The sequence below is a fragment of the Mastacembelus armatus genome, chromosome 6, assembly GCF_900324485.2.
Source record: "Mastacembelus armatus chromosome 6, fMasArm1.2, whole genome shotgun sequence".
In the NCBI taxonomy this organism is placed as follows: Eukaryota; Metazoa; Chordata; class Actinopteri; order Synbranchiformes; family Mastacembelidae; genus Mastacembelus; species Mastacembelus armatus.
Genome location: NC_046638.1, coordinates 24,081,620 through 24,099,941, shown reverse-complemented (window position 1 = coordinate 24,099,941; position 18,322 = coordinate 24,081,620). Strand labels below are relative to the sequence as shown.

The 18,322-nt window shown below is 43.1% G+C and overlaps 1 protein-coding gene across 6 annotated transcripts in view; it reads left to right on the top strand.

The window, feature by feature from the left end:
• The first annotated feature begins 307 nt into the window (after nucleotides 1-307).
• Nucleotides 308-18,322, top strand: part of frmd4a (FERM domain containing 4A) — a 55,553-nt gene continuing 37,538 nt past the window's right edge. For 5 of the 6 annotated variants that reach the window (XM_026311159.2, XM_026311167.2, XM_026311161.2 and 2 more), the window contains exon 1: nucleotides 308-643. In XM_026311159.2, coding sequence (XP_026166944.1) covers nucleotides 551-643 — 93 coding nt within the window. In that variant the 5' untranslated portion in view covers nucleotides 308-550. Of the gene's footprint in view, nucleotides 644-7,765; nucleotides 7,934-18,322 lie in introns of those variants that run through there. The other variant, XM_026311157.2, reaches the window with a different exon arrangement.

The following is an 18,322-nucleotide window of genomic DNA, read 5'->3' as shown; positions in this document are numbered from 1 at the left end:
ACTCTTTGTGTCCTAGTGCAGGGAGAGAAAGCTGGATGTGGGATTTCAAAGATAATCTCCCTACCAGATGGCAAAACATCCCCAATTCCTTTTGAGGTTCCCCAATGATGTGTGTGTGTGTGTGTGTGTGTGGGGGGGGGGGGGGGTTATGTATATGCTCACACACGATTATTACTGAACCACGTGACACGAGTGCGTATGCTAATAACAGTGACCTGGTTAAGCCCACAACTGGAGGAGGGGAGGAGGCGGGGCGGAGACAAAGCGTACTCCCTCTCACACACTCATTCACCTCCAGAGCGGCGGAGCTGAGCGGTGCAGAATGGACAGCGCTTTAACGCACAGGGGAAGAGACGCACAGGGTGGCACATAGCACCGGCGTGGGGCTGCTACCCACCCACACACATTACAAGCTTATTTCCTCAGACGCACCCACGCGCAAGTACGCGTGACCCCGGCTGCCAGGCTGGACGGAACGGCAGGGACAACCACCTCACACGCTCGCCCTCATGCCCAAACACCCACGGACACACACGCTCTGGAGCGCGCCATGGTGGTCCAGGGAGCGGTGACGCCCGGGAGAACCCGCCGGCTGATGCTTAAGCTGCCGGTGGGGACTCTACGGAGGAACAGCGGAGAAAGGGTAAGACACCCTGAACTCCTCTTTCTCACTTTCTCCTTTGTGACTTCGCCTCTCCCTGTCTTTCTCTGTTAGCAGGATTTAAAAAGGTTCTTGGTTAATCCAAGGGACGGTATTAGAGATGAGTTGGTGGAAGAGAAGTCAGGAGCAAAGCTTTTAATCTCTGCCGTGGACAATGCGTCTCCATGTTTCTCTTCCTGTCAGTCCGAGTCTGTCGCTGCTCATGTTTTCCACCGCTTCGCTTTTCAAGGTTACGGCGAAGTCTCGCTGTTGGGGAGAAGTGTTTGCTCGTCACTGATTGTACTGACTCTAGACATGAGTTCTTTTCCTTTTCATCAGGCAGAGCGCAGACAGACAGTGAAGCTTCAGCTGGTACAAATGTGGTGGTGGGTGTGGGCTGAGAATAATTGTTAACCTTTATGACGTACAGACAGGCTGTAACCTGTCAGGTGATTACAATCTTTCACGTCAAAGTTGTTTACGGCGCGAGGAAGGTGTGTGTGTGTGTGTGTGTGTGTGTGTGTGTGTGTGTGTGTGTGTGTGTGTGTGTGTGTTCGTTCGTGCGTCTACCAGCGCACAGGTTTGCAACTGTGGGCGTGTGTGAGTCGTCATTGCATTTATTCCTTGGTGTGTATCTGTAAAAATACAGGTGTATCTGTAAAAATACAGGACATACAAATATGTCAGTGAAGCTGGAGTGTGTGTTTGTGTGTTCAGGTCATGATGTGGCCCAGTGTGAATGTCTTTGTACAAGTACACACATAGTGTAAATTATATATCTACATATCTATTGTACTTTAATAAGCCCAGACATAGATATTCCCGCAACCTGCTACAACCTCCACTCCTCCATAAATACAGCCTGGTTCTTTTGCAGGAAGTAGCTTTTATAGTGGAGCTGCACTCTGAGAGTACTAGAGGAAGTGAAGTCTCAGATGATGTAAGTCAGGATTTGTTCTGATGCTTCCAGGTCGCACTTTTCAAAAACTTCAGGTTGAATACCTTCAATATAACAGTGGCTCGTAAACTGATAAGCTGAGATCTAACCAGACCTGGCTCCCTGATATAATAGTGCTTGATTGGACGAAACTACATTTTCACTGTCCTTTTGAGAGATGTAATTGGTGCCGTTTGATTGGCTGATAGGCTGGTGCCTGTGTGCGCACAAACACACACACACACGCACACAGTTACTGCAATCACTTTAATTAATGGAGAAAAGCAGATTTTCACACACAGGAATAGAGCTCTCCTCTCTGTCCTTCTGTCACAGTCCTGATTGCATTCCTTTCCTCTGCTTCCCTGTTCTTTTGCAGCCAGTTGTGTGCAGACAGACTGAAAGGGGGTTACGTGTTGTGATTTACATTCACTTACTCAAATCATAGGACTGTTGTGCTGGAGAAATGACTGAATAGATAGCTGTGCCTCAAATTGATGTGTGCGTTAGTGAATGCATCAGATTTTCAAAACAATTATCTGTCCAACCACATGAACAGAGAAGTGTTCAATAAATCGACAAAGATGCTTTAAAGAGAGAGTTTAAATCATCAGACTGCTCTCCTTGGTGATGACAGGTGAACAAAGCTCAGTGATCTACCAGTTTTTATCCCAGAGGCTCCATAAAGGCCGACTCTCTGTTTGGTTATGACTTTACCTGCCCATGTTCTTTCTGAGGCTCTGAAAGACTTTCATTTCTAAACACAGCTGTAGCTTTGTTCTGCTCTGACTTGTCATGTTAGATAACTCATTGCCTTATTATCCAGTCTCTGCATTATGCAACTGTGTCAGATGCATAGCTGCATAGAGGGGTAACAGCATACAGGAGAAAAAATATTGACAAAAAGTGTCTATAAGCAGCTGACTGCCCAGAGGAGAGTGTTGTAGAGAAAATACTTATTGCTGTAAGTCTAGATCCAGTTTAAAGCATTTTGCACACTTGAAAGACTAGTCTCTTCAGATCCTTTAGCATTTCCCAGTGAGAATGCAGAGGTTAGTCGGTGCATATCCCCAGTGGCAAAATGCTGTTCTTGAAAACCATTAGCATTCTGTAACTTGTTTGGAAGATATCTGGATCCTCCAGATTGCTTTTCAGTTTCTCATCTGTGCACTGTCACATAGCTAATGCAGATAAAGCAGGTCAGTGTTCATTTAGTAATGTCTACCAGGGAGACATAGCCGTCTTTGTTCAGTCAACAGCTGTGACACACGTGAACAAAACATGCGTCATTAACTGCAGAAAAATAGAAGAGACAAACCTGATATCGACTCCTTTTCCTCACGAATCTCCTGTTTCTCATTTTCTCCTATTTTTCATTATTGTCGCTCAGAAATGCTGTAATCATATCTGAATTTGTCCTGCTTCTTTCCACCTCATTCCTCCTTGCTCTGCATGTTACACACCTTTCATCACATTACAACAAGTGAAAGTGGCAACACATGAATGAGGTGTATTATTGATAGTACTAGCACAACACTATGTTTACAATTTAGTATGATTTTGATAAATTTGAGGGTTGGTGCTGACAGTTGAAAACAGCTTTTTATAGGATGTTATGTTTCGATTATTAGAGCAGCTGAATTAGGATTATCCTCTGTCTTTGTTATCCTGCTATCATGTTAAGCCGTTCAGCTCTTTTCTGTCTGTGAAATTAAGAACAACAACAGCAAACAAACAAAGGAGAGACTAACGTGAGTGTCTGTGCATGTGTGTGTGGGGGGGTGAAGAACATTTTGGATTTGAGGAGGCTGAATCATTCACGAAGGAAACATGTTATTGTCAGGGGCACAGCAGGGGAGCGAGGGCTTAAAGGTGGGGGGTGGATCATTGTCGGTGAAGGAAAAGTTCACACAGGCACACAATTACAGACACGCACAAACATTTTGGAAATATTCATGAGTGGAATAGGAACATACAATAGCTTGACTGTAATTTACCACTATGAAAACTAGAAGCAACCAGAGAGGATGTGTGATAGGAATACGAATCGATTCTGGTTACCTTTAAAAATATTGTTGCACCAATCAGAGAGAAGGTCAGAGCTGGACTGGGGCATTCTGTGGGTTAGGTTGATGCTCTTGCTTGAGTTTCATCACCCTGATCTAATTACCTCGACATTCGAGTCAGGATTCATTTAAGCAAAAAAGTTGATGTGGAAACCAAAGCAACAGCATTCAAAATAAGTTTCTGTTTAATTTTCTTTTTTATCACCTCCGTTAGCAGTTTAGGGCTTTGTGCTTTTGCCCCTGCAGCTCTGCTACAGTATTGATTCCCAGGGATCTCCCCAGGACAGTAGGTGAGAGCAATATGGTCAGTCAGCCCAATTAATGAGACAAAGAGAAGGGGAAGAAAGAAACAAAGAAGGAAAGAGTTGGGAATAACCACAGCTAAAGGCTTCTGAAGGCCCCTCATGCACCACACCCCTTTCAGCATGAAAGGGGACCCCCCTTTTCACCCCAAGGCTGCTCAGAAGAAGGAATGTTTTTGAGGAAGGGAGGAAAGACAAGAGGAGGAGAACAGGGGAGACCTCCACCCTGTCTCTTTCATCACTCTTTGCTATGATTCTTGTTCCCTCTTTTATTCCCTGTCCAAAATCAACCCACAGACCTATAGGCACACAGTGCACAGCTGCGTACGAGTTCAAAGTAAATCTGTCCAGAGCACAATCAAACAATGAAGACATGATCACTCACAGTCGTGAGTGAAGGCTAAAGGTAGTGAGCTGCTGATAATGTGTTTTCTCTATGGAGACTCTCTGTCCTCAGCCAAAACATCCCTAGTCAGTGTGTGTGTGTGTGCGCGTGCTCGTGCTCATCCTCTGCCACCTTCATGCTGAGCTCAGAATGATTTCTTCATTATCCCCATTTCTCTGTTCTCAGAAATGACCGCATGGGCTCCCATTGAATGACAGAGGCAGAGCAGAGGAAAAAATGAGTGTGGACTGATGGGAATGAATCTGTTAAATTCCATCTCCCCCAAAACAGGATGTGGAGACCCCAAAATGTTCCCGAAATATCCCAGCACAATCTGTACTCTTTGTTAGACCAAGATAACACGACTCAGTGAGAATGGAGGCCCTGTCAGTGACTCACTCATGTGAAAGGTTTATTCATTGTGTGCGCGTGTGTGTGTGTGCGCGCGCGCGTGTGTGCGCGTGTGCGACAAAAAGAGAGAGTGGGAAAGGGTTTGAAAGAAAGAGGTAGAGAGATGCAGGCTCTTGTTTTCCCGTGGGTGGACTGCAGTAACATAGTAATCCTCATTAATATTTATCTGCCAGGCAAAGTGGAGAGAATGATTAGCTTCAGTGTGTGTGTGTGAGCATTTTCTTTTTTTTTTTTTTTTTGAAGTAACACCCCTTTGTGCATGGGTGTAACATCATACAACACGTGAACTAGGTCAACTTTTACACATAAGAGACTAACAAGACACATCACTTTAAAGGGTGTCATCATGTCTTTTTTCATTACACACGTGTTTTCACTCTAATTATTCATAACACACATATGAGCTCAGAAACCATAGCATGCACATACATTCTCACACACAATGAGAGATAGAAGCCCGCTCCTTTCATCCTTTTCTCGAGCCACGTTGCATTTTCTTATTGATTTTCCTCTAATAGCATCACATTAAACTGGACTGATCTGAATCGAATTTCACACTGGTTCTATTCAAGTGTGTCACTTACAATCTCTGTCACAGTCACAGTGGTGTGTGTGCCTGTGTTTAAAAAGAGCTGTGACAAAAGCAAGTCTACCAAAACGCAAAGTGTCAGCTTTACGGTACAGTTACCTAAGAATTATAGTCAGTGCATGCGTAGCACCTGGCTGCATGTTCTACATTTTCATACACAAGTTTTTTTAGTGAATTTGTGTTCTGGAGTATGCTCTCGTGATTTTACAGTGTATGTGACCCTATTCCCCTCTCCCTCTCTGACTTTCCAGCACTCTACTGTAACACACCTGAGTGAAGATCAGAGTGCAGGAAGAAGATTGAGAGATAGAGATGGCAATGAGAGAGATGAAAGAGGGAGAAAGTTAGAGGGTGGAAGAGAATACAGAGAGAGGCAGGATGAGAAAGTCAGAGATTTACTGATTTTCCTGTTTCCTGTCTATATCAGGACTAGGGATGACCTCAGAAGTGTCTTTGCCAAAACGAATATGAATATTCAGATTATGAATATGTTTAGATTATCTGTTTGGTTGTTAATTCCATTTGTCCACCACAATACTGATTGTAAAATAGTGTCTTCTCCTCTCTGTCTTACTAGTATTGTAATAGCCAGCCAGTTGACACTGTGGTGATGTCTGTTTACATCACAGGGCCTGCACAACCTTTCCCAGGATTCAGTGGAAGACTGCAAGCACACAGAATCATGGGAACAGTGTGTAGTCATACCTAACCTCTCGCCTCCCTCCCTACCACAACAAATATTTACACCCCCTCGTAAATTACAGTGGTAGAGAGGTGAATGTCTCCAAGCTTCATGTGCAGCTTCAGCCAAACCCTGATTAATTTTGGAAAATTCACAAATAAGGAATACCACGCATTCCTCATGAGTTTCTCAAGACACCACTGACAGCATAGCACAAGGCCTCATGATAGAGGGATGGGAAAGTGGTGCAGTGGAATGAAGGATCTTGTACTGTAGCATGTGGTTGGTGAAAATCAGTAAGTTTTAAAAGATGCAACCTTGTTGTAGTATTGGGGATCAGGAGTTTTGTGCAATGAAGCTGTAAACCACTGAAATGGCCATCTGTGTAAAACACACAGCAAGAGAAAAACAAAAAATGCCTAAATACAAGAATATGTATATGCACACACCAAGTCAGCAGTACAAGACTCCATAAACAGAATTACTATTGATCCAGACCTTCTGAAAGTGGAAAAAATAAATCAGTTCAACATTTGTGTTGTTCAGAACATAGAAAATATATCTTTCTGTGTTTGATTTAGAAATGTCTTAGCATTTATATCAGACATAACACAGCAGACACTGATCATTTAAGTTGGATTGTTGAGTTTCTAAAAGACTGGCATGCATAGACACACAGGCACTGTACGCCTGGCACAGCTTTTATATGAGGGTTGTATTGCCTCCATGTGGCCATTGTTGCAAATGGGTGTGTGTAAGCAAATGATAAAATATGATTCATCATGGATCCCGATCTTATATTTACATTCTTGCATGTTCTGTCCAAGAATATCATGGAGTGTGGAGTGGGTGGAGAGTCGCAAGAGGCCAAGTTTGAATTTTTGGAAGAAATAACTAGTGTCAGGTGTCATGTCAGGATACTTCAGCCTGGGAAAACTGGCTCAGATTAAAAAATATCTCCTTTTTTAAAACTTACTCTGGCTAAAATCCCAGTGCTGTTAGAAAGTAACATGCTCCTGTCTGGTTTCTCAGTTCAGTGAGTGTAGTTTGGTCTGTGTATACATGAATGCATGTTTGTAGTGTGCTGGCACATGTGTTTGAGCCTGCATTTACAGATTCACAGTGACAGCTGTCAAGTATGTGAGAAGGTGTGCAGACTCTAAGCACACTGCTCTCTGCTTGAAAAAGGAGAGAGTGAGAGGTCTGGTTGTTGTGAGCTGCAGTATGAGAGTGCATATCGCTTTAAAAACAACTAGCAGTCAGGGAGGCTAAGAAACTGGCTGCATTTCCTTAGTAGGAATGTTTGTGTTTGTGGCGCTGAGACCAATGGACAGAGGGTGCGTTACTTTAGAGAGAAGAAAAGAAGGAAGTAGAGAGGAGGAAGTCACCAGGGACCACGAACTGTGTGGGACTAAGACAAGGACTAGCAGGGTTTGACCTTGAGGAAGCATCAGACTGCTGAAACCTTGAGAGACTGACGACAGAGAGGGACAGAGGTAGGACAGGAGAAGCCACAGGGTTATCGTGTCTCCCAGTGGTTTACATGGAGATGACCCAATTATTATCTGTTGGCGCTAAGTGGTATCAAGAGGACAATAAAGACTTATCATACCTACTCATTACCTGGGCCTCCATGGATTTTGGTTCACCTGTGCAAATAAAGGTCTGCTAATGTGATGATATCAACTCAAACTACTGTGCATACCTCTGAAGGTGTGTGACTTGTCTCAGATTGCTACTAGTCAGTGCAGTGATGCAGGCAGTTTTGTTGGGTCTAGATGAAGCGGCCTGTACTCGGCAGGGTCTGTTGTGGACTCTCACCTCCACAGCTCTTCGACGCCTTCGAGTGCATGCCAGGAACCTGCCTGGACCCTTGCACATGTTACACACACACAGGTGTGTTTCAAGGCCCCTCTACCAGGTAGGCTGCACCTCATATACTCATAAACACACATAAAATAATGTGAACATGCATATGCTGCACCGCCTGTTGAATTGGGCATCTGACATTATTAAATAAATATTAAGACTTGAGAATGAAGGAGAGACAGATGTGCTATCCTTCGGGCTTCAGTCACAGTGCATCCATCATTTTGGCATTTAGAACAGTTTCACTGATTTGGATCATTTTAATTGCAATACTGCACCTGCATCTTTTGTGTGTTGTGTTTGTGTGATTCAGCAAAAGGCTTGATCAGTATTCACTTCACCATGCCTGGATTGGTACTCGGGGCTTTCATGGAGTCATTAGCATTCCTCGGGCATCTCACCTGCCCTGTTTGCTGCTGGCACCACCAGAACAAACCCAACAGGCTCAGAGAGTCTCATCAGGTTGCTAGATAATAAAGAGACACACTGTCCTTTATACTACAAAATTATCACACAGCATCAGTAGAGTATCTTACTTACATTTACAGGCACAGTGCAGCAGTAAACAAACATAAAAATGTAAACACAATATTTTCTTTCTTTTTGGTCTAATTCCCTTTACTCTCCTATGGGAATAAGCTGGATTGTTATTCTAACTTTTGTTGTAATGTGTCTTATGTAGCTCCCGGGCTTAAGCATCCTGAGGGAGACTAACACAATCAGAGGAAACTGAAATAATACACCAGACCTCTGTAAGAAAACCCTGTCCTTCACAGCCCCCCCACTCCCTCCCCTTGTTTTCAAAGCAGTTTTCCCACTACGATTTTTTGTTATCAGCTATAAACAGTGTCCCACCCCCTGCCCTGACAAAGTGGTACGTTCCAAGGTGGAGCAGTAAATAGTGGAAGGAGTTGCAAAGGCAGAGTAGGAGGAGTCTGTGTGTCAGGCTGCAGGATGGGGATATCCCTGACTCACTGCACCGCCTCTACCAGGCTTACTTTATTACTGTTAATGAGAGACCCAGGCTCATACAGCTGGTACACACAATGCAGGAAGAGAGAGAGAGAACAAGCGACAGCAAGGCTAATAGAGAGAAGGATTTAACAATGTCAAGTGTGTATCAAGTTTTCACTTTCTCCACTTTCTTCAGCCTCATTCTTTCCCTCTTTAAAGAAAATACAGTGTTAACACCATGTTGTTTTTCCTTTCTGACTTTCTATCTGTGCTTCGTTCCAACTTAAATTACATCTTCACCAGACTCCAGCAGATCCCTGTGACCCTGGTTATGAATAAACGGGTATAGGTGATGGATGGATGGATTACATCGTCATCCCTTATTCATCTCTCTCTCCTCTCTTTTTAACTCTCAGTGGGGCATCCAGCACTGTTCGTCCTTTTTACTCAATCAAGACACCAGCCCAAACATTTTACTGCGCTCCAGTGTGTCACACATACGTCAAGGTGACAATTTTACACTCAAGGTGCTCCGCATGTTGTGTGGAGCAGCAGACTGTGTGACTGAGCTATGAGTTTTCATTAACCAGCTGACTGACACATTTCTGAAATGTTGTTTGCTCACACAGACACGCTCTTATTTCTCTTGTGAGAGAACACACCCGCATGTTCACATGTTCATACATCAGACTGTGTAATATATTGATTCAACAGCCTCCAGTCACACATTTTCTTCTGGGGGCGTGACCCTTTAAACGGTTTTAGCACCAACAGGCGTGTGAGAGCAGTGCTGTTGGATGGTGTCTCTGGGTAACTGTCATTTCTCGTGTCTCTCTCCATTCACTTTGATTTCAGCTGTGTATATTATCTCTTCTATCTTTTCCTTTTTCTCCCACCAGCCCCCCTTTGTAAAATCCCACCTGATCCCAGAGGCAGGATATCCTGCCTGGGGAAGAAGCAGGCATAAGGACTGTAGCAAACACAGGTGGCTGGACATCCCCTGCATGACTTGCAAGAATTTTGCATTTACCTGAAATTATTGCTACCCTGCAACTCCGAGGACTCACTGCAAGCCATGATTTTGTTCTTATAATGTGAAGTGACATGTTATTAAGGAAAACCCATCCTCGCTGTAAATTATTTCAGACTTGACAAGATAAACATAGACCCATTTTTTTTCCTGTCGCACTTCTTGCTAATGACAGTAGCTGACAGGAAGATGGAAAATAAACTTAGATCCAAGCTGTTTCCTAGCAACACAATCCCACTGAAAAGTTTTATACATATTTAAAATCTCGTATTATGTCACATTGGTCATACATATTCATTATAACTCACTGCTTGTAGGCCCTACTACATCACATTTAGGATTAAACCCAGGCCACTGAACTCATCTGGACCTGTTTCCTGTCACTGACCATATTCCTTTCTCCCTGACCAGTTCCAGTCTGTTACCATACCAGAGACACAGCAACATAATCCCAAATAACCAACATACACAGTCCTCTTGCTGTATAGATGCATACTCATTGCATTCTGCTCAGAAACTCTGTTTGTGGTTTGATAAGCTGTTGGCGCTCAATCAAACCGTGGTGTCTTCAAGCAAGCAGACTTTTTTTTTTTTTTTTTTTTTTTGGGTGCTAGAGTCCACTGTGATTGCCAGCAACTGGCCTGGATCTGGACAAGACTGTACTTGGTTCAGTTTGTTAAATCTGTCTGACACTCATGTTCAATTTATCATCCACTTGATCTCAAGTTGCACTGAAACAGATGTCAATAAACAGATTCATGACAGGCAGGCAAATATAATAAATCTGAATGTTGTTAATTTCCAAACTTTTTTTTGCCTGTTTTCCAGCCAAGTAATTATTGGATAGAGGTTGACGTTGAACTTGTGACATCCTACTGCAGAACTTTGATCATCCTCCCTGTCTGTCAGCCATCTTTGTTCTCTCTGCCAAAGTCGAGTTCTGTATGTGAGAAAATCTTTTCCCAGAACCAACAGAGTGCGCTCTGGTGGTGGGAGGGGTACAGGGCCAGAACTGACATTGTCTCAAATTTTTTCCAGTGCTTTGGTTTATTACTCTTGTAATTTTCTAATTTGTTTGCAACTAGCTGGAGGCATGTTTGCGTTTGAGTCCCTGTATAGACGCACACACTCACACGCACAAACACCCCTCTGTAGATTGAGTTGATGGTTGAAGCCGTTTACAGTGTCTCCTTGGGGAAAAGGTCTTATTTGCATAGTTCATCTGGAAAACATTTCCACTGCTCCATTCCCAGGTTTATCAAAAACTCAGTGTGTCAGTGTAAATGTGTGTGTGAAAGAGAAGAAAGAGGGTCAAAGCATGTTGGTTTGTAAATTTAAGGAAAGAGCTCCTGTAAGGAATCAACAGTTCAACCATGAGAAAATGTTCTCAACACTCCATGAATCTTAAATTCTGATCAAAATTTAATTTCGATAAGTCTGTGATTTGCAGTTGTGTTATATGTTAATCATTTAAAGCTGGACGTCCTGCCTCCCTTATGTGTTACATCTGTAGTTACTGTGCTCCATAAGCTTCTTAGCCATGCCAGAATCTATTCCTCTAATGTGAGAATATAGCACACTGCTTCATAGGCTGGACTCATTTGATTAATCACAGGCGTTTGAGAGCTCACACATGCACTTTCTCACACACACACACACACACACACACACACACACACACACACACACACACACACACACACGTACCAGTCATCTCAAAGCACTAATCCCTGATCTAAGGAGTAGTATTGAAAAAAAAAACAGGATGGTATTTCTAATCTGGAAAAAGGAAATCTCTTATTATTGCGATATGACACCACACGTCTTTGATCTAATGATTGCCAACAAATTTAAACACCTTCTCAGTCATGTCATGCTGGAGAGGAACAGATGTTAAATGCGATAAAACACACAGGTTACAATATCTGGCCGGTGTTTAGTTAGGCCAAGGTTGAGCAGCCCACTTGATAAATCTGGCTGGTATCCTTCTAAATCCTCTAAGTGTGTCTGAGTCGTGGCCTGAGCCGCAACTGAGTGGCAGGATCTTAGATAATGTAAGATTTTTATGAGCGTGTCGTTGTCTATTCAGTGAAGTGAAAGGTTTAACTGTTGCATTAGTGATGGGGATATAGGGGCTTATAATGTTTTAGGTTCAGAGGTTATGGCCTTAGTATAGAATCATATCCCAGAGGATTACTAGGGGAATCTGGTGAATGTCTGTGGAAATCCCACCCAGGGGCTCTCAGATCCCCTGCTTGCATAGATATTATATCCCTAAAATTATGTCCACATGAGTTTACCGAATACAGATTTAAAGTTTTGTATATGTGTTAATTTTATCACTGTATGAGTAAATAACATAACTTAGCTGAGCCAAAAAACATCTTCTGTCAGCAGTCATACTCTGACCACATATGTCAGGGTGTCCGCGGATCCTTAAAAAGTCTTAAATTCCATATTATAAAACTAAGGCCTTAATTAGCATTAAAATGTTTTAAATTCGCGTTTCAAAGGTCTTAAAATGAAATCTAACCGATCCCATAAAGAAGATTTTATTTTCATCTTGAAATCAGTTTGAAATCCTTTCGCATATTTGTTACGCAGAACAAAATAGGCGGACCCAACTAAAATACGCGTTTGAGGGGAGTTCATTTAACACATGCTTTCCATGGGTAAATGTAAATTTAATGACAGTTGGTTACAAAACCCTAATTTTGCGCCGTGGTTAAGTCCCGTTAGTGGCAACGTGTTCGAGGTCCGGTGCAGGCTGTGCAAAAAAATGTAAAACTCAGAACAATGGGTATGAAAGCTTTGGAGACCCACATGCGGTGTGAATAAGACAAAGCGGCTGCAGAAACATGCCCGAAAACACCTGGCATTTTATTTTTGTTTTACTCAATAAATCAAAAGGTGTGTAAACAGTTTATATCAATAAACAGTGTGTTATGGGAATTGGTTGTATTGTGGGATGTTTTATTTTATTTCTACAAAATTGGTCTTAAATTTTCAGCGTGGTATTAAAAAGGTCTTAAAAAGTCTTAAATCTAGTTCTTAGAAACCTGCAGATACCCTGTATGTCTTCCTTTGTCATTTAATTTCCAGTAGGCAAAACTGCAGGAAGACTTATTTCGGTTCTGTAATTCTATTCTTGTTGCCTTGACTTAAATGTCAAGTCCAGTCAAGGACCATAAGACACAGTACAAGCTTTTGAAAATAATTCCACCACTAATGAAAAAAAATTAACCTTGTTCTCATGTGCAACATTGGCACATGATTGATCAGGTGTTTTTATTTATTGAGCAAAAGCTTTCCACCTCCCACCCTCACATTGTGGCTTTCCCTGAGGTGAAAGGGCCAAATGGAAGACATTTAATACCTTTACAACGACGGGATTCCCTTTGGACAATTGCAAACACAAACTCTCTCTCTCACACACAGACCCCACATACTTGCCAGAGAGCTCTCCCTGTAGATGAGCTGGGTCATTTTTCATTGCCCTGGCTCAGAGGAATCAACTGTGTGGTAATGGAGCACAGTCACACTGAGCCAGAGCTATGGAGGGACAAATCCTGGCTGCAGAGCACAGTAAAGGCAGACCAGGCAGGCTGCAGGGTACAATCTGTAAAGGGGCATGTAGCACTTCTTCACTTTTCTATCTGTCTGTAAAATGCTTCACACTAGATCCCAGGGAAAGATAGAGGAAAGATGTGGGCCTTCCATTGTTTCTGTTTTCTTTATTGTGTTTGTTTACCTGCCTGCTTCGTATTCCCACTTTCTGTCCTACCTGTCTGCTTTTCAGACTCTAGATTCCTTCCACGGCTGTCTCCAGTGAAACAATATGTTTGTTTTTCTTCTATATACCCATCACTACACTGATCTTACACCTCTTGCATCATCTGAGACTAAGGAGCGGCACAGGAAGGTGGTCTTTGTTAAGAAGTAGCTATATGTTAACTTTGAGGAGTAAAGGGTTCCCTTGTCTCTGCTATCCAGGGATCATGACACTTTCATCACCTGAAGATGTTTGTGAGGGAACCCTTTAATGCATGCCTTTTTACTTAAACTTTATACCTCTGGGTCCTCCCTGTGCCTGTTACAGTGCTGTGGCATTGGTTTACAGTGCCTCCTCCTCAAATGTCCTACATTTCAGCAAGAGTGTGAATGGTGGAGACGACTAGAGCTTTCTGGAAAGTTGTCATGGCAACTTTTGTGTGCGCCTTAGCTTGGGGAGCACACGGGAGTAAGGCTGGTCAAACATTTATGTGTTTGTGCTTGTGTATGTGATCTTGACAGCAAAGGTTGTGTCCATGCACAGCTAAAGCAGTGAGTGATTCTTAAAACCCAAGATTTATTGTGCATGGTAGCTCACCAAGCTTGTACCTTCAATGATGATGTGGCCGTCTCCGTAATGAGCCTGGACAGTCTTTTGACCCCATGAAGGACATGCATGCACACAGCAACACACACACACACAACCACTCTCTCACACACACACGCACACACACACACACACACACACACACACACAAAGGCGAAAACAAGCAAAGAACAAAGAGGATTTGGGTGCTTTTTACCCAAACTCTTTTTCTCCTCTCCCCTGCTGTTCTGGTCTCAGTGTACAGGTTTAATAGGCCAATAGATAAATTAAGGCTGTGACAAACACACATAGTTTACAGACAGGACTGTTAAATATTCAGCATGCTAAGTGATTAGTGTGTTTGTTATTCTATCCAGGCACAGGACTGGAGATAGAGGCCACAGGAGTTCAACCACTCTGCTACTCTGCAGTACACACTGCCCTTGAATTTAAGCCATGAGGTCTGTGTGTGTGGTACTATTCACACAGTGGGAACCAAAACCTGCATACACAGTCACATTGTGAGGACTCATCCTGAAAATCATTGAATTGGATGAATTGGTGTAAGATTAGTGGAAGGTTAGGATTAAGGTCAAATTATTGTGAGGCAAGTTGTGGTTATGGTTAAAATCAGTCATAAAGTCTTCAGGAAGTAAATGTAAGTCAGTGCAGTTTCCACAACAACACACCTGTATGTGTGTGTGTGTTTGTTATTTGCTTATGTGAAACCAAGAGAGTCAAAAGGAGCAACACGGAGACAAAGACAGGATTCATCAATCACCAATGTCCAGTGGTTTATAGGCAGACTAAAATAGACACATACTTTATTTTTATATATAGAATACAGAACCAAATACCCAGATGATCCACGTCAGACTGTTTCCAACGTGCATTACCAGCATTATCAGTGCGCACAGGGTCTGGTCTACAGTGATTTCTTACAATGTAAATTATAGATGAAGAGAAGAGGTGTAGGGGTAAAGGATCCTTCCCCTGTGAACAGCCCACACATACTCAAACACATTAGACACACAATGACAGCCCAGATCCCTGCAGATCAACCCCCATGATCACCAAGTCAGTGTTTCATTCAGGTAAAGGTCCTCATGACATGACATCACTTGTGCCAAATCACAATACAAATCATCTCAAGGCACTTTACAAAAACAAAAATCCCAACAAATCCCTTATGAACAAGCATTTGGCGACAGTGGAGAGGAAAAACTCCCTTTGACGGAAGAGAAAACTTTCAGCAGAACCGGGCTCAGTTTGGGCGGCCATCTGCCTCGACCGGTTGGGGTGAGTGGATAGAGCAGAGAGAAAAGAACAGCAACAATAAACAACAAATAGACACTGCAAGTTGGTGGGACCAGTAACTGCACATCAGCTATATACAGCTGCAGGACCAGGGACACCTGCAGAAGGTACAGAGAGAACAGAGAGAGAGGGAGAGAGCACAAACTAGGGGAGAGAGAGAGCACAAGGTTAGTGACATTCAGTGGTGGAATATACATGAGGTGAGAGGAGAGAAGAGAGGGGAGGGAAAGGGAAGGGAAGGTGCGTGTGGGGGGGTGGTTAGGGTAGGGGAGCTCAGTGCACCAATGGTCCTCGGGCAGTCTAGGCCTATAGCAGCATAACTAAGGGATGGTTCAGGGTTACCTGAAGCCAGCCCGAACTATACGCTTTGTCAAAGAGGAAGGTTTTAAGTCCAGCCTTAAAAGTACAGAGAGTGTCTGCCTCCTGAACCCAGACTGGGAGCTGGTTCCACCGGACAGGAGCTTGATAGCTAAAGGCTCTGCCTCCCATTCTGCTTTTGGAAACTCTGGGAATCACAAGTAGACCTGCACTCTGAGAGTGAAGTGGTCTATTGGGATAATATGGTACTATGAGGTCTTTAAGGTATGAAGGAGCTTGATTATGAAGGGATTTGTATGTGAGGAGAAGGATTTTAAATTCTATTCTGTATTTTACAGGGAGCCAATGAAGAGAAGCTAATATAGGAGAAATATGATCTCTCTTGCTAGTTCCTGTCAGGACTCTGGCTGCGGCATTCTGGATTAACTGGAGGCTTTTTATGGAGATACTGGGACATCCAGATAGTAATGAGTTACCTAGTTTGTGTTTTCTTAGATGTTTCTTTCCTTAGATGCTTCTCTCAACTACCTGAGATCCATTTCATCCCAAACACAGGGAAGACACTGCTGTATCAGAGGCACACACAAACAGTGTGATTATAATGGCTTTATCACCCAAGTGGTACCTTGGACTGCTATTCAAAGAATGTCCAATATGTTTCAGTAAAAGGCACAGCTGACCAGAAAAATAGGGAAAGGCAATTTGTCTCTGTTTTGGGAAAGAGGAACAATCCTCACTACAAACTACAAAATACACAAGCTTGAGCATCAAGCTTGGACACATTTAGACTAGTGGGCGAGAGGGATGACCTGCTTGCAGACCAACCACAGGGACCAGTGGAGACTTGCTCTCAAACTGACACACTGTGGTGCAGTATCATCACACTGTGCTTATGAAAGGCTCTCATTTGCTTGGATGTCATCAGGGGAGATGTTTGCTCTGGTCCTGTTTTAGAGCTTTCTGTATCAAATATAACTTCAGGCTCTTTATGAGTACCCAGGCACATATATACATCTATGTGACCCAGTTCCTTTTATCCACAATGAAATCAAGAGGAAAAAAAAAACATTATGGAGTGGAAATAAAAAGAAAGCAAACAAATGAGTGAATGGTGCAGACATGAAACCAGTGGCTGCTTACATAGTCTCTTCTTTTCCTTTCGGCTGCTCCCTTCAGGGGTCGCCACAGCGAATCATCCGCCTCCATTTAACCCAATCCTCTGTATCCTCCTCACCCACACCAACTATCCTCATGTCCTCCTTCACTACATCCAAGAACCTCCTCTTTGGTCTTCCTCTAGGCCTCCTTCCTGGCAGCTCTAACCTCAGCATCCTTTTACCAATGTATTCACTGTCCCTCCTCTGAACATGTCCAAACCATCTAATCTGGCTTCCCTGGCTTTTTCTCCAAAACATCTAACATGAGCTGTCCCTCTGATGTCCTCATTCCTGATTCTATCCATCCTTGTCACTCCCAGAGAGAAGCTCAACATCTTCAGCTCTGCTACCTCCAGCTCTGCCTCCTGTCTTTTTCTCAGTGCCATTCTCTCTAAACCAGACAACATTGCTGGTCTCACCACTGTCTTGTCCACCTTTCGTTTCATTCTTTCATTGTGTGGATTCGCCATCACTCAGTTTGGATCATACAAAATCTACTATAAATCATGATTTTTAATGTCTTCATTATACCTGCTGAAACATTCCACATCACTGCTCCCAGTAAAAGTGCCTATGTAGTATTTAATATTTATAAGCATAGCCATCTGTCAGCTTTAGTCAAAGATGTGACTGTAGCTAAAAATGTAGGGAAACATCTGAAAAAAAGAGGAAGGTTTGGGGTAAAGTCTGGGAATAGAGCTTTGCAGTAAAATGAGAACAAAGCAGAGTTGGCTACAAAAATATCTGCAGTTTGTTTGAAGTGCCAGTGTGTTTCTGATTTTAAAAACGCTCTAACTGGAACCACATTTCAGTCCCAGTCACTCACAGGCAGGGAGGGTGGAGCACACAGGCGCGCACAATCACACGCATGCACCCACATCTATATATACAACTGAACAAACAAAACAGAGCTCTCCTGGTCAGTCATCTCACAAGACATTCCTGGCTGCCTTTCCATGACCCTCCCTGCTCTGTCTCCCTCTGCCACTGCACAAAGCAGTAGGTGGAGAGAAGATGGGATTTGGCCCTGCTATTGTTTTTCCATCAAGTTTTCAATAACCCATTGAACTGGAAGAGTATTGAGAGCTACAGTATGTTTTGCTGAAACTCACATTGTAATCTAATCTGCACCATATGCATATAGTATTACATTAAAACTGACGACGAGTCATAAAACTTATTCAGCTAAAATGATCTCAGCATCATAAATCAGTTGGACTGCTGGTGTCCACTCTCAGACTGACATGTTTAAGAGTGTGTGTGTTTGTTTAGTCTACATAAACATGGGGGAGATGTAGACAAAGACAG